Source organism: Sphaeramia orbicularis, chromosome 11 (assembly GCF_902148855.1).
Source record: "Sphaeramia orbicularis chromosome 11, fSphaOr1.1, whole genome shotgun sequence".
NCBI classification, from domain to species: domain Eukaryota; kingdom Metazoa; phylum Chordata; class Actinopteri; order Kurtiformes; family Apogonidae; genus Sphaeramia; species Sphaeramia orbicularis.
In genome coordinates, this window is record NC_043967.1 from 43,906,571 (window position 1) to 43,928,794 (window position 22,224).

At 39.2% G+C, this 22,224-nt stretch overlaps 2 protein-coding genes and 1 long non-coding RNA gene across 6 annotated transcripts in view; 2 read left to right on the plus strand and 1 right to left on the minus strand.

Annotated features, from left to right (window-relative positions):
• Nucleotides 1-888: 888 nt before the first annotated feature.
• On the plus strand, nt 889-10,640 carry LOC115428979 (uncharacterized). The gene is made up of 2 exons (XM_030148261.1): nt 889-934; nt 9,416-10,640. Exons 1-2 carry the CDS (start codon nt 921-923, stop codon nt 10,020-10,022), a joined length of 621 nt encoding a protein of 206 aa, XP_030004121.1. The 5' UTR covers nt 889-920; the 3' UTR covers nt 10,023-10,640.
• Nucleotides 6,895-7,471, minus strand: LOC115428983 (uncharacterized). The gene is made up of 2 exons (XR_003936714.1): nt 7,398-7,471; nt 6,895-7,361 (listed from the first exon to the last, which is right to left on the minus strand). It is a non-coding gene; the product is annotated as an uncharacterized LOC115428983 (long non-coding RNA).
• A 1,973-nt stretch (nt 10,641-12,613) lies between the features above and the next one.
• The window catches only part of zmym4.1 (zinc finger MYM-type containing 4, tandem duplicate 1), a 30,131-nt gene continuing 20,520 nt past the window's right edge, over nt 12,614-22,224 (plus strand). Inside the window, exons 1-8 of one of the 4 annotated variants that reach the window (XM_030148239.1) lie at nt 12,614-12,849; nt 16,403-16,955; nt 17,864-18,024; nt 19,641-19,683; nt 19,927-20,003; nt 21,122-21,259; nt 21,418-21,656; nt 21,795-21,978. In XM_030148239.1, the coding sequence (XP_030004099.1) occupies nt 12,772-12,849; nt 16,403-16,955; nt 17,864-18,024; nt 19,641-19,683; nt 19,927-20,003; nt 21,122-21,259; nt 21,418-21,656; nt 21,795-21,978 (1,473 nt within the window). In that variant the 5' untranslated portion in view covers nt 12,614-12,771. Of the gene's footprint in view, nt 12,850-12,874; nt 13,146-16,402; nt 16,956-17,863; nt 18,026-19,640; nt 19,684-19,921; nt 20,004-21,121; nt 21,260-21,417; nt 21,657-21,794; nt 21,979-22,224 lie in introns of those variants that run through there. The other 3 variants (XM_030148242.1, XM_030148240.1, XM_030148241.1) reach the window with 3 other exon arrangements.

The window sequence follows — 22,224 nt, forward strand, 5'->3', positions numbered from 1 at the left end:
TTAGATTATAAACTTGGCTTTTTTTTTTTTTCTTTAGAATTTATGCTGTTCTTCAAATTGTCTCCATAACTGGAAAAAAGGCCTTTGAAAACAGTAATGTTTGGACGTTGGTGTGCAAATTTGGAGCAATGAATGTGAAATTTGGCAAAAAATAATCTAAAGGTTGATAATATATCTTTTTTTCTGGACTTATTTTATCAATTTGTGATAGGCCAAATAAAATGTGTTGAAAGGTGCATGGTTTTCCAGTGTTTTTTTCATGATGATGAGGATGATGATGATGATGAAGAAGCGGTCACGTGGCCGCTGTCTCTGCCTCCTCTCCGTCCACCACCTGTTCCCTGTAAACTGACCTGTGCGCGGGGGAAAGGGAGAGACGAAAGCCGGTAAAGTAGGTGGTGTCCACCTGACCAGCTCGGCCCATGCATGTTTAATGTGCATGCATCATTCATGGTGTCCGCTGCCCATAGGTACAATCCCCGCTCTACCCCCCCCCCCCCACGGCCTGCAGCTCCACACAAAGCATCCCCATCAGGTCCATCAGCAGGGCACCGGCTTTATCTGTCATCCTTTATCTCACCATGCTGTTACTGTCAGGGCGGTTCGTGTGTTGCAGGATAAACCAGTCTGCACTTTAACCACCCGGAGGCATTTTCAGGTCCGGGCCCCCCCTCTGCACATCCATGACCGCCACCCCCGGAGCCGAACCCCCGACGGCCGTGCACGGCTCGGGCTTGGACCCGGGCGGGCCGTGGCACCACAGGGCCGCGCACAGGAGCAGGGCTTTGGTCCAGACCTACCTGCTCAGCAGCTCCGTGCTCCCACCGCCTCCAGCCACGGCAGCAGCGGGACCCAGGGCCGGGAAGACCCCCGTCAGGCTGCCGTCTCTGACCGCTAAAGGCCCCCGCAGGAGAGGCAGCATGGCCCGTCTCAGGTGAGCATCAGGTGGAGACACTGGAGGGTCCGGGTCTGGACCAACATCAGGGGGACTGGGGTTAAATGTACCTGATGTGGTTTAAAAAACAAACAAACAAACAAACCACAATGTAGTCTATGTTTCACTTATTATATAATATAGGCTTTATTATGTTCAAAGTCCATTAATTAAGTGGTAGAGCCAGAGAACTTTAACCCTTTCATGCACACTGGTCACTCCAGTGGACAGTTCTTCTCCAGCTGTTCTCTTGTATATTCATGGGTTTTGTGTCAGTTAACACAGTGGACACTTATGCATCATCCCATACACTGTAATTCATACCATTACTGTAACTTTGCTGTTCTTGATAAACCTGATCTGGAGTAATATGTTTTAGTGTAAATCCGTTGTTATTTGTTAGACAAAAAGTTTTTGTTTTTTTGTTTTTTTTGCATATTATCTCCATGACATGAATTATAACTAGCATTAGAATATGTTAAAATGTGAGAAAACATCAGATTAGCTGCATTAAAATGTTTTTATTTCATTGTTTTCATCTCACTTTCTGATATTGGGTTTTAAACACATTTCTTTACTTCAAAAATTAAATACATGAACATTTTCATAATTCCATGAGGAAAAAAAACTCAATCGCAACTTTTTTTTTTTCAGGCCTAGGGAGGAATAAAAACACTCAATAAAAAAAATCTTGACTAAGGTTCTCATAATTTATGCATGAAAGGGTTAAGCCCTACTGCCTACATTTATTTATAATTATAGACAAAATAAATAATTTGTGTAAATTAAGTGGAGATTGTTCTTTTGAATATAGCACATACCATAGCTATGCAGCAAATTGGTGACATTAGGCATTTTTTCATAATTGGCATAATAGTAATTATATATATGAGTGTATCCTTTATTTAACCAGGTAAAAAAGGCCTCTTTGAGATTGCAAATCTCTTTTTCAAAAGTGACTTGGCCAAGAAAAGCAGCAAAACACACAGTATTTAACCCATAAAGACCCAAACAGCCACTGTCAACCAAAGTCATCTACTGATCTAAACTGTTTAATACCTGTTGATCCACTAATTCTGTTAATACATGTAAATAATTGGTGTAAAATACATTTTGTCATCTTTTCATGGTCATCAGATATGACCCATTTGGACGTTCAGAGGCTTTGTAGTTACCGTGGAAACACCATCCTCTTCTACAACATTGATTCATCAGTAAAACCCATGGAGTTGGATCAGTGACAGTGGATGGAGACACTTGTTTTATGTTCAATTATTGATAGATTTAAATGAAAAAGTCACTTTTTCTTCAGTTTTCTCTTTTTCTGATATAACATTAATCTGAGCTTTTATGAACATCTATATGGTCAGTAAGTTAAATATGGGAAAATACCTCATTTTCACAAAAAAAATGCAAAATACACAGGATAATATTATGAGAAATGGAGATAAATCACTTAAGAAAGGTTAAATAGAGAGAAAAATTAATTAGGGAACCGACACCAAAGTAACACTGGGTCTTTCTGGGTTAAAAATATTTCCCAGTCTCAGGTGTGTAGATTATTTTATTGATGCTACTATTGACCGGTTCCTCCAGTCAACATTCCAAACAAAACAATAAATGATCCAAAAATCAGTAGAATGTCATGAACTTAACAACACTGTTATAAAAACAGGCTGTTGAAGCTGATCCATGAACGTCGGGGATCATAGATAACCAGGAAACATACATTCACAAAGAGTTGAACAGCATCACATTACAAAACAGTAGAATGTTGAGCCAAAGTTGCAACAGCAGTCTAAGAGGAGTTAAGGCTGAAGTAGTGGAGGAATGTAAAAAGCTGAATCATTTCTCTTTGTTTTATTTTATTGTTTCTTAGAGTATATTACCAGTTTCACTACATTTGTCTGATGGCTTTAGTCACTGTCATCAGCCACCATCTCCAAGTGAGTTCATTTTTAATGTTATAAACTGAACAATGAGATGTTTCTTTTTCCTATTCTTAACTTACATAAAACTTTTAGATCCTCTGGAAAATGCATCACAAAGTTAGAAACTGGCACAGGAGAAGTTAAAAGTTAGAGAGAGAAAAAAAAGTAGAAATACTCCAAAAAAATAATGTTTATACTTTTTAGATTTCTTTCCTTAAGTTAAACTTTAATCCCTGGAGTTTCTGGTTTATTTATTTATTTGTTTGTTTGTTTGTTTGTTTGTTCTGCATATTCCCCACTCATCCAAGAGCATCTGACAAGTTTACTTTACGACTTTTCAGATTTTTATTGAGAGAATGTACAAGCATGTGGTGATTTTATAGAATATGATGCTTTGCTGTCGATTAAACTATTAACAGTTTTTTTTTTTTTTTTTAATATGATTTTATTCAAACTTTTTCAGTCCACAAAACCAAGACATACAGGGGTTGGACAAAATAATGGAAACACCTTCACCTCAAGATGATAATGCCCCAATCCATACAGCTAGAATTGTTAAAGAATGGCATGAGGAACATTCTAATGAAGTTGAGCATCTCGTATGGCCGGCACAGTCCCCAGACCTCAACATTATTGAGCATTTATGGTCAGTTTTAGAGATTCAAGTAAGATGTCGATTTCCACCGCCATCGTCTCTAAAAGAGTTGGAGGGTATTCTAACTGAAGAATGGCTTAAAATTCCTTTGGAAACAATTCACAAGTTGTATGAATCAATACCTCGGAGAATTGAGGCTGTAATTGCCGCAAAAGGCGGACCTACACCATATTAAATTATATTTTGTTGATTTTTTAAGGTGTTTCCATTATTTTGTCCAACCCCTGTATACTCTTAATGAGTACAAACAAACCAAAACAACAATCACAAAATCAACTTGAGACAAACAAAAAAGATGACAAAACAGCCCCCCCCTCCAAAAATCTACATATACATACATATACACACATATACATACATACATACATACATACACATACACATACACACACACACACACACACACACACACACACACACACACACACACACACACATATATAACTATTAACAGTTTATAAGGTATATGAATCAGATCAACCTGAAAAATCTGCAGTGGTGAAATGGATTTTAAAAGTAGGTAAGTAAAGTTTTATTTATATAGCACTTTTTAAAACAACATGTTACAAAGTGCTTCACATAAAGGGGAGATAGATCAAATCAAATCAAATTTTAAGCCAATTTACAGAAAAAACACCATATATAATAGTAAGATACTGCTAGGATAATTTTACTTTTACTTTTTTATTTTAAGTAAACTTCACTGATCATTCATTCATTCATTTATGCATTCATTTATTCATTCATTCATCTTCTGAGCCACTTTGTCCTTGAGAAGGTCACGGGGTGCTGAAACCCATCCAAACTACCACTGGGTGAAGGCAGGGTACACCCCAGATGTGTTGCCAGATAGCGTACATATTTTTTTATTTTTCATTGCAGAGCTCAACTATTTCAATAGTCCACTACAGTATTTGTGCACCTCAACAGCTCACAAAAAAGAAGATAACATGACATCCAGTCACATAAGACTATATTCAAGGCTCTTCAAAGTACATCTGATCTGGGATTAAGATGCATATTTAATTTCAGGACTGACTGATGCACAAAGAGTGCCTCGCTCTAACCTCATTGCCCTTCTACTTCCATGTTTAGGAGGATCTTCTTCTTTTTACTTTTGAGAGTAAGCAAGGGTTTTTACATTTTGTCAAATAAAACAGAAGTCTTCATAGGCTTGGTGTTTATTTATGGTGTGAATTCTCAATACTGCAGCCTTTACAGTGATTTTAATTATTATCATACACTTTACTGCTTTATGAATCCTCCTTAATTCAGAATCAAAAATCTACCTGAAGCATTTGAATGTGAATCCAGCCAGAATCCCAATAGATGCTAAAACATTTGTTTTCACAGCCAGTTGTTTTCTGCTCCATTTAGTGACTAAGAAGCGTCACATGAATCACAGGATCCTCGTGACATTTGTTTCATGTTCCCTCTCTCTCTTACCTCATTTCCTGTCTATCCACTTTGCAAAAGCCCAAAAACAAAGTGTAGCTGTTGTTTTTTTTATGACATCCAGATGGCTTTACCTGGTTAAAAAAATGTGTCAAATAACCCAAAGAAGCAGAAGTCAGAAACATTATGTTCTCAAGTAATGACACTGCATAGTCCTGATGGCTCAGTGGATTCCAGCTCATATCATAGAATCTGCATCACTCAGGGTCTGAATGTGATTAATCCCATGTATGTCACCTCCCCGTCTCGTCTATTCATTTCAGTAAAAGTGCTTGTCAAACCGCGGGCTGGTTGGAATTACACTGTAATTGTTTCCTCCCGAGTGCGTCCCAGTTTGATAGGATTATGTAGGCCACTTCTGCGCTCCCCCGGTTTGCTTTGAGTGCCAAACAGTGGCGTGTCATAAATCTCAGGTGAGGAAACTGATCCGTCGCCTGATGCAGCACCCAGTGGTGCCACGTTAGATTAACTCAGAGGAGGGAGAAACCTGAGCGAGGCACACACACATCTCACACACCTCCCTCACTGTCCACATGAGTATTTGATGACCTCCTCTCACCCAAGCAGAGCTGGTTTTAAGTAACCATCCAAAAATTAAGAGCAAGAGAAAGTCACATTTGTATTGTTTTGTTTTTGACACACCACGACAGAAGTATTCAGTCAACGTCTATATGATGGAGACAGCCCTCAGAACTGTTATTTAACCCATAAAGACTCAAACATCCATCACCAACCAAAACCATCTACTGATGTAAATGTTTAATACCTGTTGATCCACTAATCCTATCAATACATATAAATAATTGATGTAAAATACAGTTTATCATCTTGTCATGGTCATCAGATATGACCCATTTGGACGTTCAGAGGCTCTGTAGTGAACGTGGAAGCACTGTCATCTTCTACAACATTGATTCACCAGTAAAACCCATGGAGTTTATGTTCAGTTAATGATCGATTTGACTGAAAAAGTTACATTTTCTGCAGTTTTATCTGTTTTTGATATAATAACCCTTACCTTTAATCTGAGCTTTTATGAACATCTTCGTGATCAGTAAATAGAGGAAAATACCTGATTTATACTGACAAAATACAAAATACAGAGGATAATATTATAAATAAATGGTGATAAATCACTCAAGAAAAGTTAGATATAGAGAAAATTTCATTTAGGAGCTGACACATAAGTAGTGCTGGGTGTTTATGGGTTAAAGTAGTAATGCTGCAATTTAAACATACTTTACAAATAAAACCAAAAATACTCACATCTCTTACTTAAAGTAGTAATACCCCCATTTAAAAAATACTGTCAGAAACAAAGTTACTCAACCCCTTCAAGTCCCATCCATTCACAAACCTTATTTAGATCATCCACCTGCAGAAAATTTACATTTCCAAAGCTTATCTTTAATATTAAATATAGAATTTAAAACCAAAAATGGATGTCAATTTAATTTCAGTTTTGAATAATAACAATAGACTTAAAATGTGCATAATTAGTCATATAATTCATGCATGATTGGTTGAAACAATCAATGTTTAACAGATTATCTATGGAGTATTTCTGATGATTCAGCTACAAAGTGAAACAGCTGAATTGTTGAAATTAGCTAATAAGCTGTTGAAATATGACAATTCAAATGATTTCTGGTGCTAAAAAAAGAAAAAGGAAAAATGTAAAATATGAAAAGTAAATGTAATGAACAATAAATATAAAGACAAACACCATTTGCATTTATAACATGCATTAAAAAGGGGTGATTTGAACCTGTAGGTAACCGACTAAAGGATATAAATAAGATTTCCAATGCTCTCACAGAACTATAAGTGCACCCCAATTTCCCCAAGTTACTGAATGGAGCAGAATGTGAATAACTGTAATGTAAATAAAAAAGAGAATGCAGTGATATGCAAATCTCATTAACCCACTTTTTATTCATGTTGGAACACAGAAAACAAAAAAAGGTACTATGTAAAGAACAAATTAAGCTGCTTTGGAGTCTACTGTGTTGACAGAAAAGTCAGTTTTGTGCTACAAACTGAAGGACGTTGTAGCCTTTCACTGAACTATGTCTCAGACACAGTTCTTTTAATATTTATGCAGCAGTGGTCAAAGTAAAGCTGAGACGTGGCCGTTTACTGCAGTGTGCATCACTTTATCTGACAGTACATGGACTAAAGGAGCCACTCCAACCAAATCAAATTTTATCTCAAGTGTTCCTAACAGAAATTCAACAAGACAATTCAGAGGAAAATAAAAAAGGGTCTGTCACCTCTGCTAAATGCATTTTTGGTCTTACAAAGCATTTAAGATTACTTTAACATTAAGGTATCCTTTATTGTCCCAAAAAAGTAATGTGTCTTGGGTCTTAGCGTCGTATTACAGCTGCAAAAGTCCACAGAAATAATAGAATTATAATACATCACTGTAATCTGAACCCAACGTCAGTGGGCAATAAACACAGATAACAGCATAAAATCAAATCAAAATACAAAATCACACAAGTATGTACAATATTGTTTGTTTATGGTTTATGGTTTATGGTTACGCATTTGGCAGACGCTTTTTTCCAAAGCGACTTACAGGGGAAAACCAATTAAATCACTCAATCAATCAAATTTTATTTATATAGCGCCAGATCACAAGAAAGTTATCTCTTGACATTTTATATATAGAGTTGGTCCAAACCAGACTCTAAGCCAATTTACAGAAACCCAACAGAATCCTCCAGGAGCAAACACTTGTGACTGGTGACAGTGGCGAGGAAAAACTTCCCTTTAACAGCAGAAACCTCGAGCAGACCCAGACTCCTGGAGGATGGCCGTCTGCCTTGACCAGTTGGGGTTAAAGAGAGAGAGTAGAGAAGGGGAAAAAGAGAGAGCGATAGAGATAGGGACTGGGGGAGAGGGGGAGAAGGGGGGAGTAGGGGGAGACACATGGAGGCGGTTGAGGATAAGTGAGTGGTGACGATGAGGGCAGGGAAGAGGCCGGACCACCGCAGCAGGTCCAGAGATAATCGTGAAAGAATCTGTGGTTGTCCTGGGAAAAACCTTATTAGAATATTTAAAATGGAATGTTTGAAAGTGCTAGGACAGGAGGTGCTCTCGGAAGAGCTGGGTCTTCAGGAGCTTCTTGAAGATAGGCAGGGATGACTCTGTTCTTGTAGCACTTGGTAGAGCGTTCCACCAACGTGGAACGACCCATGAAAAGAGCCTGGATTGTCTTGTACAAGGTCTGGGGACCACCAGACTACGTTCCCCAGACGAGCGGAGTGGTCGTGGGGCGACATAAGCTTTTATTAGTGCACCTAAGTAGACAGGAGCAGACCCACGGAGAATTTTGTAGGCTAGGATTAAAGATTTGAATTTTATGCGGGCAGCTATGGGTAGCCAGTGTAACTCAATGAGTAAGGGGGTGACATGTGCCCTTTTAGGCTGATTGAAGACCAGACGCGCTGCTGCATTCTGGACCATCTGTAGTGGTTTGACAACACAAGCTGGGAGGCCCGTTAGAAGAGCATTGCAGTAGTCAAGACGGGAGATAACCATAGTCTGCACCAGGAGCTGGGTGGCCTGTTCGGTTAGGTATGGCCTGATCTTTCTTAGGTTGAACAGAGTGAAACGGCATGATCGGGTGACAGAGGCAACGTGATCCGTGAAGGTCAACTGATTATCAATCATGACTCCCAAGTTACGTACTACACTGGTAGGAGCCAGAGGTATGGAGTCAATAGTGATGGAGATGTCCAGCTGTATGGTTGGCTTAGCTGGGAAGACCAGCAGTTCAGTTTTGGACAGGTTCAGCTGAAGGTGATGGGCTTTCATCCATGCAGATATGTCAGAGAGACAATCTGAGATCCGCACTGAGACTGTGGAGTCATCAGGTGGGAATGACAGATTGGGAATGACAGATGTTTGCACACACACACACACACACACACACACACACACACACACACACACACACACACACACACACACACACACACACACTCATGTAAATATACAAACCAAATGTAAAAACCTAATAGAGTATGTGAAGAGTCAATGAACTCAAGGAATATGGAGGAATACATGAAAACACCAGACTATAAACTTACCACTACCTAAGACTTAAGCTGTTTTTTTTTAAGTATAGTTATGAAAGTGGGGAGAAAAGAAAACCTAAATCAACTGTTTTTGCATTTACTGCCTCTGAAGCGTTAACCTGAGGGAAATAGTTCATACTCATGGTTTAATATGTGTGACGGATCCTTCAGGATACTTTACCCTTCTCAGACCACAGCCTCTTCAAAGAGATAGTGGAGGTGTACACTGTACGTATGCTGTAAAAACACACACACATAAAACAAAGTTGTGATTTATCAAATGTACACCTCTTCAGAGTGCCTGATTTTCCTATTAGAGACTACATTTGTGCTTCCCTTTTTTTGTTTTCAGTCTCAGTGAACCATCCCTTCTCACTCCAAATGAAAATGCCTTATTGGAGGGATTCTCCAGCATCCGCCGGCCCAGTGTTTTACAGAAACGAGCCCCTCCTCCCCCTCCTTTCAGCAGGTCATCCACTCTGATCCCCTGTAAGACCTGCCACCCATCAGGGAGTGTCCAGCCTCAGCAGCATCAGGACCAGCAGCAGACCCAAAGCTGCACCAGATCCACCTACATCCACTTCTGCCAGACCGTTCAGCCCAGTATGAAGCCAAAACCAGTGAGGCGGCATTCACACAACCCGGCCACGAGTTCTGAGGTCATACGAGGTGACCCACGCCCTTTGGTGATGCAGGACCGTAATGCCTTAACCCTTGCGGAGCCGCTGTCCGTCATTGGGAAGCCCTGTTTGCCGAGCTGCAGTCCACGCCCGATCCTGGCTACTGCTGCTGCTAATGGTCAAAAACGCACTCAGCTCCATGTGTTTCTGCCCACTGAAGCGGAGGGAGAGGAGGTGGACAGTGAGTCTGTGGATGAGGGCTTCATGGACGAGTTGGACAGTAAGATAACTTCTCTGAAGCTCCAGCAGGGGGCACCAAAGACAGTTACATACCACTGAACACACAAGAACCACCTGCTGCACTATGTGATCAGAAAATGTGCAAACCCCTGTTTACTCTTGTGTTAAAGTTTGAGCTGGACCCTTTATAGTAAATGGACATATTACTACTACAGCATGCAGTAATATTTTAGATGATAGTACATTTGAAACGCATCTCTCTGTGCAATGAAGTTTCCCTGTTTGGTGTGGAGAAACTCACCTGAGCAGTACAGAGATCAGCCTTCACTGCAGTCTGACACTTTTATATGGTGACCCTGAGGGTCAAAACACAACAAAACCTCAAAAAGCAAAAACAGCATTTCATAAAACACAACATTTGAGAGAACAAAGTGACACCACATTTTATGGAAAAGAGGGGACAGCACTTTTTCTTGGAAAGTCTTGTCTCCCCATTTGTTATGTTTTGTTAAATGTAGCTGTGTTTTCAGCCATTAGCCAGACTTCATCACATAACACATCACACATTTAACTCACGTGGCCAAAGAGGAGAACATTTTAAAGCTATCAAAGTCTTTACAATAACGGTGCATTCATTAACATTACTTAATGCAGCAGTGAGCATTAACTAATGTTAATTAACTGTAAACTTATCTCATAACCATTTACTAATGGTGTTCTTCTTAACTAAGGTATTAACATATGCATTACTTACAGTTTAAAAAGATGCAATTATTATGTTATTGTGATTTATCAAGATTGCAATAAATGTTGTCTACTGCTGAACATTAATATTTGAATCAGCTAAATGTTTATCTGTCATCCTTTATCTCATCATGTTGTTACTGTTGGAGCAGTTCGTGTGTTGCAGGATAAACCAGTCTGCAGTTTAACCAACCTGAGGCATTTTCAGGTCTGGGCCCCCCCTGCAACTAAGGGGTCATATTTTGCTAAACCCACTTTTATTAGTTTTGGTACATTTATTTGTGTATTTGGACCCTAATAGTTCAAAAACTTTTAATTTAAACCCTCCAGGTGCTGCAAAGCTATCTTTATATTCATTTTGGCATTTGCACATATAAGGTCAAGACTTCCAACGAACATTTCTCCAAGTACGACATAATGGTTTTTCAGCCGCAGTGGTTGTGGTTATAGTCCATACTGAAAATATGTCCAAACTTTGAGACGATTACTTAAAATGTTCAGTTGTTGGTTGTATTAACGAACACAAGCTACTACACCAACCTCCAGCCTCTGAACCTTTTAGAAAGGCCTGGGTGAATTTTATTTTTCAAGGGAATATCCCTACAACTGGGAAAATCTGTTTTTGTCTGCGCTAACCACTTTGAAGACGAGTGTTTTAGACGGCTAGTGATATGTGTTTACATGACAGCGATGAGCATTCTGATAGTGCTTCTGGTGGCGATAGCATTGAGCCCATAGACGTAAGATTGAAACTTTATTTTTTGCACTATGCTGCCATTCAACGACTTGGAAACATATATATTATCAGGGCTAACCATTAGTATATTGGATAAGTGACTGTTGGCCTTCTTGCATTTTGTGTAAGGTTATTTTATAGGAGACGTTCCAGGATTAAAGGGGCGAAACATTGGTGAATGGTGGTTCCTGGCTGATGACCCTGGAGCTGACCCATGGGCACTGGAGGAGGTGCAACAGGCAGCAATGCCCAGCAGGAAATTCCACCTACCTGTACATTAACTGAATTGTCTGCACAGTATTAATGCTATGCTTAGAATTAGCTTCACTCTGCATTGCGGCTTCTTGTACTGCGGTCAAGCAGCCCCTGGTGTTTTTCATGTGCGCTATTTATCTGATAATTACAGTAAAGTAAGATGGCTAAAATGGCTTTAAGGCTATTTGTAACATGAAATAAAATCTTTGTCCTCCATAAGTATTTCACAAATCTAGTATATTTGGTATTAGTACTTCATATATTGTTAGCATAAACACTATGAACTACTTTTACTGTGTACTTTTGGAGTAATCATACTCCAAAATCCCTTCCAAGCTAAAGTGTTTTTGTCTGAAATAGTGTAAAAGACTAAATTCAGTGATGAATAAAATAAATGTTTCCAGTAAGTACCTCATAAACTTGGTATTTTTGGTATTACTACTTCATATACTATAAGCACAAACACTATGAACTACTTTTACTGTGTACTTTTGGAATAATCATACTCCAAAATCCCTTCCAGGCTGCAAAAGTGTTTTCATCTGAAATAGTGTATAAGACTAAATTCAATGATGAATAAAATTAATTTTTCCAATAAGTACCACATGAATTTGGTATTTTTGGTATTGGTACTTCATATATTATTAGCACAAACACTATAAACTACTTTTACAGTGTATTTTGGAGTATTCATACTCCAAAATACCTTCCAGGCTAAATTGTTTTTGTCTGAAATTGTGTAAAAGACTAAATTCAATGATGAATAAACTACATGTTTAACTCAAACATCGCTATTGACAGGTTAATTTTTAGAAGTGGATCTTTCAGTGTATTTTCCAGTATTTCCTACACTTGCCCCAATTTGCTCAGTGTCGTCCCTTTGTTGTCGGGTGTTGTTGTCGAAACTCATCAGTGGGGGCGGTATTGAGCTAATGATATGTAATAATGACGAACAGGTAAACATAAGAAGAAGAAAGACGCTCTGCATGAAGCTGGATGCTGAGGTTGTAGTTACGGATCAAAAATAAAGTATCCAACAGCTGAACGGTGAAGATTAAAAGCACAGAGTCACATTTATTTGCAAAATCCCACCATCTGGAAACAGGAGAAATCATGGCGGCTACGGAAACTGACGATGGACACGAACGCCTGGCCGCCAATCAAGTCTCGTCTGTCCAAGTCACTGGCGCGGTAATTTCTGCACGTTGATACAGCTGTATACACACTTTAAAACACCCAAATAGGAAAACTGGCTTTATCTAGCTTCACACCGACTACGAAAGCAATGCATTCCTTTAGCGTTGACTTATGTAAACGTGGAATTAAACCACGGCATTAACAGATTGACGGACAGGAAGTGCAGATGTATGAGTAAGCTAGCGTTAGCTTAGCTGATGGTATGCTAGTTGTGTTGTTTACAGGTCATATAATGGTTCAACTGATATCAACGTAACATGGCTGAACCCAGTGAAGTGATTCAAACAGAGGTAACTGAACCACTTATTTCCTTACAAAAGAGGAGTTGTTAGCTAAACATGTATCCAGCAGCAGCAGCAACCGTAGTTTTGTTTACGTTAGTGCAGTGTCGTAATATCACCAACAAGCTAACTTTTAACACTTTCCTGCACAAATGCTAACTCCTGCACAACTGTTCCACACATGTTTCTACAGGAAAGAATATTTGAGTCAGATTGATTATAGCTGTGTATGGACACTTTGCAAAATACATTCAAGCTGCATGGCCTGTTTAAAAGCAATTTAACACTGATAAATACCTTGTGCAGTAAAGTACTTATTTGATCTGTATTGGTTTACATGTTAAATTGTACCTGTAGTGAATTTTCATTGCTAGCTATTTCAAAAGATCACGTGTAATACTAGCGGTTCCGTCAGGTAACTTTTGTTGTAGCCCTTTGTTAAATACGCGCCAGTACTAAGTCACTGCTCCACCAGCCAAGCATGGTCAGCGACATGTTGCCTCCTTCAGGGGCTGTTCCAGGCAACACCGGTAGTGATGCGCAGTTGTTGATTTGTCTGATTGGCTGGAGTGAGCAGCAGACGCCAGTCTAAGGTGACACATTATCGGCCGGTGCTGAGTCCGTGTCCCCAGGACAATGGCGGAGTGCAAAGCTTACGGATGTACAAACAACAAGCGCAGAAATCGTGGAAAACATTTCTTTTGTGTTCCAAGACCAATTGATAGCACGAGATTAGAGTTAGCAAAGCGTTGGCTGCATAATATTGGCACAAGTTACACTATACAAACGTTTCCCTTCGGACGGAATTCAGTAGTCTGTGAAGACCACTTCAAGCCAACCTGCTATAAACGTAATCTTCAGGCAGAACTACTGGGCACCAAACCCTTATGTCGTCTGAAAGCGGATGCTGTTCCCACAGAGTTCGGTCACAAAAAGTCGAAGGACAATGACAATCAAAACTGGAAAAGCACTCGGAGAGCGCCTACCTCCGCCAACGCAGATCACAGGGCCCCCGTGCCCCCACCCCCGATCACCACCAAAACTGAATCATTTGTTCCTTGTGCCAGTATCAACATTTCCTGAAAATTTCATCCAAATCCATCCATAACTTTTTTAGTTATCTTGCACACAGATAGACAAATCAACGCCGGCAAAACATTACCTCCTTGGCGGAGGTAAGTAGAAGCACTCGGAGAGCGCAGATCAGTGCCCCCCACCCCCATCACCACCAAAATGGAATCATTTGTTCCTTGTGCCAATATCAACATTTCCTGAAATTTTCATCCAAATATGTCCATAACTTTTTGAGTTATCTTGCACGCGGACAAACAAACACACAGACAGACCAACGCCGACAAAAACATAACCCCCTTGGCGGAGGTAAACAGTGCCTCACAAAAAGGAACTAGTCAGTGGTCAGGGCCTGGAGTATGGGGCGTTAAAAAGAATACTAAACAGAATGATAAATCATTTAAATTTATTCTTTGTAATTCAAGTTGTAGTCATGGCCATGCAGGGATAAATTTTGTGCCACTTGGTCATTAACTTTTTTTTTTTAACCTAACCTTTCACTAGCCATAGTTGGCTTTTTGAACACTTGCTTTCCACTCAGTCTCGCTCACTGACTGCTGCTTGTGTACTTGCATTAGTTCATCAGGAATCAATGATGGTATGTCACTTCCGGCCGGCAATGGCTGCTCCCCATAGGTTCTGCCCCCATCCGCAGTTCAGGCTAGTTTTACTGTTGATGATTAACTTCAGCACCAATCACATGAATCACCTTGAGCCAATTGTTTGTTCTCTCATGTCAGTGGTCATTCTTCTAATGTTTATGGCAGTTTTGGGGTTCAGCTGAGTGAATTTATGAGGTGTCTTGGGAGAAGTTATTTCCATGTTTGAGTTTTGTCACTTTTAATCCTTGGTTTTGTTGACATAAATAATAAAAACATAATAATGTATGTTTGTATAAAGTATGTATGTTTTGGTCCATGGTTTGTCTACATGACAGACTATTCAGCTGCTTTAAAGGGTACCTGGAGTGAATTTTCATTGCTAGCTATTTCAAAAGATCACGTATAATACTAGCGTTTCTGTCCGGTAGCATACGTTATAGCCCGTTGTCAAGTACATATGAGTACTAAGTCACTGCTCCGTCAGTCAGTGATGGTCGGCGACATGTTGCCTCTTTCAGTGCACTGGTCACTGACCCCATGCAGCAGACGCCAGTCTTAAGGCAAAGACACACCAACCTGATTTTCGGCGGTCGGATGTCATTGGGCAGTCTGGCAAGTTTTTGATGCATATATTTATTTAGGCCACATCTATGGCCACATATAAATTTTTTATTTTTTTTTTAGCAATACTTGTTACTTTAGCTGCCCTTGGTAACTTGCAATGGTTTATACCGGTAAAGTAGTATACATTTAGCAGTAGGTTATTAATGCATTATACCTGATGGACAAAGAATAACCATTTATTGGAATTAAACATTGCACAGGGAAGTTATTTTACATGAGTACCTTAAATATACAGAGCAGTTATTGATAATGACAGGAGGATCCAAAGCTTATTCACATTGTCTTTTGGATTTTTGGGGGTATTTGATAATAAAATAAATGAATAAATAAAATCATTAAGTCAATAAGTGGAAGATATAGTCTTTTTTTTCTAGCCCAAGTTTTTCATAGTAACACTGTAAAACGCTACACATTGTTAGCCTCATAGCATAAGTCATATTTTTCAGGTCATAGCCAATAATGCAAAATGAAACAGTAGTGTTAGGAGAGTAAAGTTATGCAAATATCACAATTTGGCCAAAACTATAACTTAGGCAATCATGCTATGAAGCAAACAACATACTTTGTTTTTTTTTTTTTTTTGTTTTGACTTTGTTTTTGTATATATCATATTTGTCAAGTCAGATGCAACTTATTGAACACAATTACAATCTACACCTCTGTGAGTGAAGGGTTTCTGCTTGTTTTCTTTTGCCTATTTATTTGACCTAAAACCTATTTATTTTAGCTGCTTTTATTTGTATTTTTATAGTAGATTTTATATATGATGTGCAGAGTGGATGGCATTTTTAACAATTTTGTTGTATTTGGTACAGTGACAAAGATATTCTATTCTATTCTATTCTATTCTATTCTATTCTATTCTATTCTATTCTATTCGTCTTTAGCATAACCATGGTGTAATCACAGAACATAAAAGTGGAAAGGCTATTGATGGTGGTGTGAATTAATATGTTTTGTTCTCTGCAGGTAAGAAAGGGGACAGATGGAGGGTCTATCGATGCTGTTTCAGAGGCTGGTGAATCATTAGACGTTGAAGATACAGCACTGGCTTGTCAGTCTTCACTGTCCAACCACAGAGAGGAGGATAAACTTGCTGAAAAAGAAAAGGAAAATAATGAACATAATGACACAGAAACTGGGGTTGGTGAGGATTTTACATCTCCATCAGAGACATTTTCTTCTGAGGAGAATATGGTGGTGGATGTGAAAACTGAGGAAGACTTTGAAACAGACATGAACTCTGAGAAAAGTCCTGCACGACCAGATGTGAGTGAGGAAGTGAAAGAGGAGGTAATTTCTGAGTTTAAAGAAGAGATGGACAGTGATTCTGCTGAGGACACACAACACAAAAACACACCCATTGGCTCTGAATCGGTGGATCCTCCAGCAAATGCGCTCGATGAGATGATGGACATGGGTACAGTGGATCAGGTGGAACAAGAAGCTCAGATGAAAGAGGAGGAGCAGGATAATACGCTGGATATGGGCACCAGCAGCTCTTCCCCTGTCTCCAATACAGGTAAAATAAAATTATGCACAGATTAACTTTTTCACCCAGAGATTAATCCTAGAAAAGCAAAAGTCATGTGAATGTCCTTTGTTGCACAAAAATGCTAAATTTCACAGGTTTTGTCATGAATGAGATCAAGTTGATCTTATGGTGTTTGAAGGGAAAAAAGGATCAGTAATAATAATGATCAAATTATATTCCATTTCGGTTATTTATCAAGACAAAAATGTTTCTGTTCACCTTTCTGAATATAAAAATGAGCATATTTTCAAGGTTTCATTGGTGATATTGTACCTGTATGTTTTCACTCATTTGTCCCAGCTCACTATAAAAAGCACTTATAGAGGTCCTTTGATTCAGGTGTAGATCTATTATATTAAAAGTAAACTATAATCTCTACAGTTGATTCTCAGTACACATTAACTAAGAATGGGAAACGATAACTGGTTCTTGTAGAGGAGCTAATTTGCTTGGAATCATTTGTCTGTTTGTTTAATGATTGGTTCTGCGACATCATCACGTAAAATGTGTCATCACGTTATTTCCTTATTTTGGTTCAGAATCTGTCCAACATGGCATCGAGGCTGAAGCACTCTAAAGTATGGTTTTATTTCATCAGTAAAGACGACTCCAGGGTCATTTGCAACAGTTGCAGAAATACCTCCAACGTGCAGAAACATTTAGAAATAAAGGATGAAATTAAACTGCTTTAATGTAGTGTCTTTGATTGGCTGCTTGGCAAAGGTGGCGGTGACTCTGGAAGTAGTTGCTGCTCTAATTAATGTACATAACTGACATAATTAGCAGGACTGGCATCAGTGCTTTATCATTTTAATTATATGATTAAACCATTTATTAGTTAAAACAATAAGAACAAATAAAAAAATGATCCATTTCTGTCCCTTCAACTCCCTCAGTGTCAACGGCAGAAGACGGTAACTCTGTTGAGGAGGAGGTTGATGTAAAACCTGTTGTGTTACCTCCACCGTCAGAAGACGACCAAATGGAGGACATTAAAGTGGAAGTAGATTCGATGCAGTCCTGCTCATCTCCATCGTCTGAGGCTGCGGTCGGTACAAGTGAGTGACTTCAGTAGAAGTATCCTTAACATGCAGAGGATAATGTGTATATATTCTACGGGTAGTTCAACGTTTTAGATTTTTTTTTTTTTGCGGAGCCATTTAAGATGTTAAAAGGGTCTTCTTCTGCCTGAGCCTGTTCAGTCCTTATTTTATACATAGATTCTTGATACTTTCCCAGTGAGCCCGTTTATATTCACACCAAGACTCCCATCATTATCCGATTTCTGGAGTTATCAGATCATTCCAGTGATCATGTAAACAGGATAATCTGAGAGGCTTTATCCAATAATGGCAGTAATGATTATGAGAAATTGGATTAACACGCCTAGATTTCTCCCCAATACTCCGATGTCTCACGCATGTATACAGGTTAATCCGATTTTTTTAGTAAAAAAAAAATCTATGTAAACGGAAGTTACGCAGCAACAGTGTGATCCTAAGGAAAAAGGTAAACAATTAAATGAAACATGACCTATTTTGTCGTCTTATTAGCTCCCACATAAGGACAGCTAACGCTGACACCGTAGATGTTGCCATGGTCAACAAAACAAGACCAGATGTTTTGAAAATGATAGGTGTACGTCGTATGTTATAATTGTACGGAGTACTCCAAAAGAAATTGAATAATGGACTAAAACATGTAAACCAGGGTTTCGCAATTAACGCATTTCTGAAGTGCATGTAAACGCCTCACATCTGATTATGGCAATTATCGGATTACTCCCAGTTATTGGATTTTTATGGTCATGTAAACGGGCTCAGTGTTTCCCACTCAGACTTTCAAGGCCACCCATGTCTGTCTAAATGTTCAACAGTAACCTTAACATATTTACCTCTGTCATAGTGGAGCCTGCTATAGTCCAGTCTGACCTGCCGTAGTTAGATAACAAACAAAACATATTGTGGTTAATGAAGACCTGCTTTTAACGTGAGGTTAGACATCTTGGAGCTCTTTCCACACTGCTTTTAGTGTACAAGCAGGACGTGCACATTTAGTGTCATGGCTTCAGCTTTAGGGTATAAGAAAGGAGGTTACAAAAATGCACAGTGATAGCTTGAGGCTTTATAACAAGGTGAAAGGAAAGCATGTAGCGGTGAAACGAGGTGTGTGTTTTTGGTCTGTCTTCAGCTCTAACAGGGAGAAGTTAAGGGAGGTGGTGAGGTGTTATCTGTCAAACTGTGATGCAGGTACACAGTGGTGGAAAAAAGTTTTTGGACACCCTATGCGTTTGTGATGTACTGCATAAAGAATCACTCTTAAGTCAAAGAACTCTGCAAAGTATTGATCTATTCTCTAAACCCACATGCTCCCTTCTGCACATGCTCTGTTCCACTGAGGTCAAAACTGGATGTTTCAGCAAGAGAATGAAATACATCCAGGGCATCACATGTTGAAACTGTCAAGATTTAGTTTGTTCCAAAAAATTTGTAGTTTGTGTCTGTCTGATGCAGCCACACCTTTTGAAAAGCAAAAAAGATTTTCCTGCAAATATTTCATGATAGTATTTGAAATTGTGTAAAATTTTAAGGGTAAGGGTGTCTGAAAACTTTTTTCCACTACTGTATGTGAGCGCACAGTCGACAGACACTTTTTTTTTTTTTTTTTTAAACGGCTGAACACTATAACGTTACAGTCTGTGGTCCATTAACCACAGGTAAAATGTAACTCTTTGGGAAACGCTGTTAAATATTTTTTAATGTGTAAGTATAAAATGTGTATATATCGCCTTCCACTCATAAATATCTGGAGTGACTTTAGAGAAGATGATTAAAACCCTACCCAGCAGATCTAATCATCTCTTAAGTTTTCAGGATCATTGAAGTTATGTTCATGACATCTGTTCTATTCATTTCTGTGCCATGAATGTTTGTTGAACCTTCGTCACATGTTTCTATAGGGAGGCGCAGCATATCACCCACAGCCATGATGAATGGGATGAAAGTTGTCAAACTGGCGATACCAAAACTACAAATTGTAAGTATAAGGAAGTACATTTGCGTCTCTGTTAATATCTGAAGTCCAGTAAAGACCAAAACTTGTGTGCTATCAGCTGTTTTCCTGTTAAATCCTGTTTGTATTCTGTCTTTTCTCTGCTTAGTGCTGACACCATCTCCATTTAACAACAGAACTACATCAGGAGTAAATGGGACATAAACTCTTAACCAACTTGTTTTTGCCATCTCAGTAAACACCAGAGTTTCCAGTTACAGATCTGTCCCCATTCATATGTTAAAGCCACTAATTCTTCCCATGAGATGTATGTGACGATACACCATTTCATTTCTCAGAGTTTCAGATCAATTCAGACCTGAGCTTTACAAGCAGTTGCAAGTTGCCGCTTGTTTTGTGACAAACCTTTGGTCTGAACTGGACTTTAGACCGTATTTATTCCTCAAACATCTGTTTCAGCTTGTACATCTGTGATTGGTTAAATGTTACTTTTGTGATTTTATGTCACACAAAGAAAAGTACTAACTCTGGTGAATATGAATAATATTTTATTTAAAGCTTTGGAGTGTTATCTAAATCTTATGCCTTAACCGTCCCAGCTGCCTCTAAAACATGAGGTATATTCACACTGACAGAAGTAACGTTATATGACTCACTGAAGGCGAATGACCCCTCAACATCAACATTTCTTTTTTTTTTTGCTCAGCTGTTTTGTCTCTTTTATCAAATTTTGGGTGGCGTTTACTTTTTTGGCTTTATTAGTGTATTCTACTTATATAATTTATTACTTATATCTCTTCACACTTTTTTTCAAAATTATTTTTGGTAGTGTGTTTTTTTTTTTTTTTTGTTCCCTTCAAGAGTGTTTTTATACAACTGAGCTATTGTGACCAAGTAATTTCCCTTGTGGATCAATAAAGTTCATCTAAGTCTAAGTGGCAGATCATCTACAGCAGGGGTGTCCAATCCTGGTGCTCAAGAGCCACTATCCTGCATGTTTTAGATGTATCCCTCTTCCAACACACCTGATTCAAATGATAAGCCTATCATCAAGCTCTGCAGAAGTCTGATAACGACTGTCAGGTGTGCTGATTGGACACCCCTGCTCCTACAGGTTTACAACAGTTTTTTTCTTCTTGTAGGAGAAGTTAAGGTCTAACTCGTCCTCTTCGCCGCCTTTGGTCAAAGTGAAGGACGAGCCTGTGGACGAGGAGTATGACCGCGCTCTCATATCCTCAACGTCAACAGCAACTGTGAAAGATGAACCCATTCCTCCAAAGGTTGGACTGTTACTTATAATGTTCATAGATATGTGCATTACACTACTGAAACAGATTTTTTTGGTTTAAAAGCAGAAACTTAGACGACTGATGTGCAGCACTCAGCACTCGCCGACAATAAGTATTTAAACTGAACGGATTTGTGTTGTTGTGGACAGGAGGACCTAAGGATCGGCTCAGTCTTCTCTGTGAATTCAGACTCTGAGATCCAGACGCCGCCCACCGCCAGCCCCTCAGTTCTGCACATGTCCTGTTGTCACTGCAAGAAGAGCCTGATGAAAGGCCAGACTGCTTTCCAGAGGAAGGGCTCCCCGTCGTTATTCTGCTCCACTGCCTGCCTCACCGCATCACTCCCCGCCATTAAAGGACCTCCCAAGATCTGCCACAACTGCCAGAAGTGAGTTCAGAAAAAAAACACGATGAATTTGGTCAGTATTTGGATAGATAAGATAGGAGAACTTCAGTGAATATGAGGTGAAATGTCTGACTCAAATCAAGTTACACTGATTTTCTATGTTAATCTATCTTCTCTCAGGTTGATACTTCGGCCTCAGGACGTCATCTTGGCTCCAGATAGTAAAGGAACAATGAAAGATTTCTGTAGCCAGAACTGCCTGACTGCCTTCAGCTTCAAGAAAAATGTATCCAACAAGATGCTTGTCCCAACACAAACAGGAGGACCACAGTCACTATGCAGCATGTGCTCCAGATTGTGCATTGTGAGTAAAACAAAACCTGTGAATATCAAATTATGCTGTTTCATCTTTCCTTAAAGGTCCCATATTATGCAAATCTCACTTTGTGAAAGTTTTCTTGTAGTAGTGTGTGTTGCAGTAGCCTCATTATGAGGTTTGAATTTGAAAACTGTCTGTTTCCTCCCTGCCTTGCTACACCACATTTTGTGAAAATGCCTGCTCAAACGGCCGAGTTTGAGTTGGGTCCGCTTATGACGACATAAGCGGATT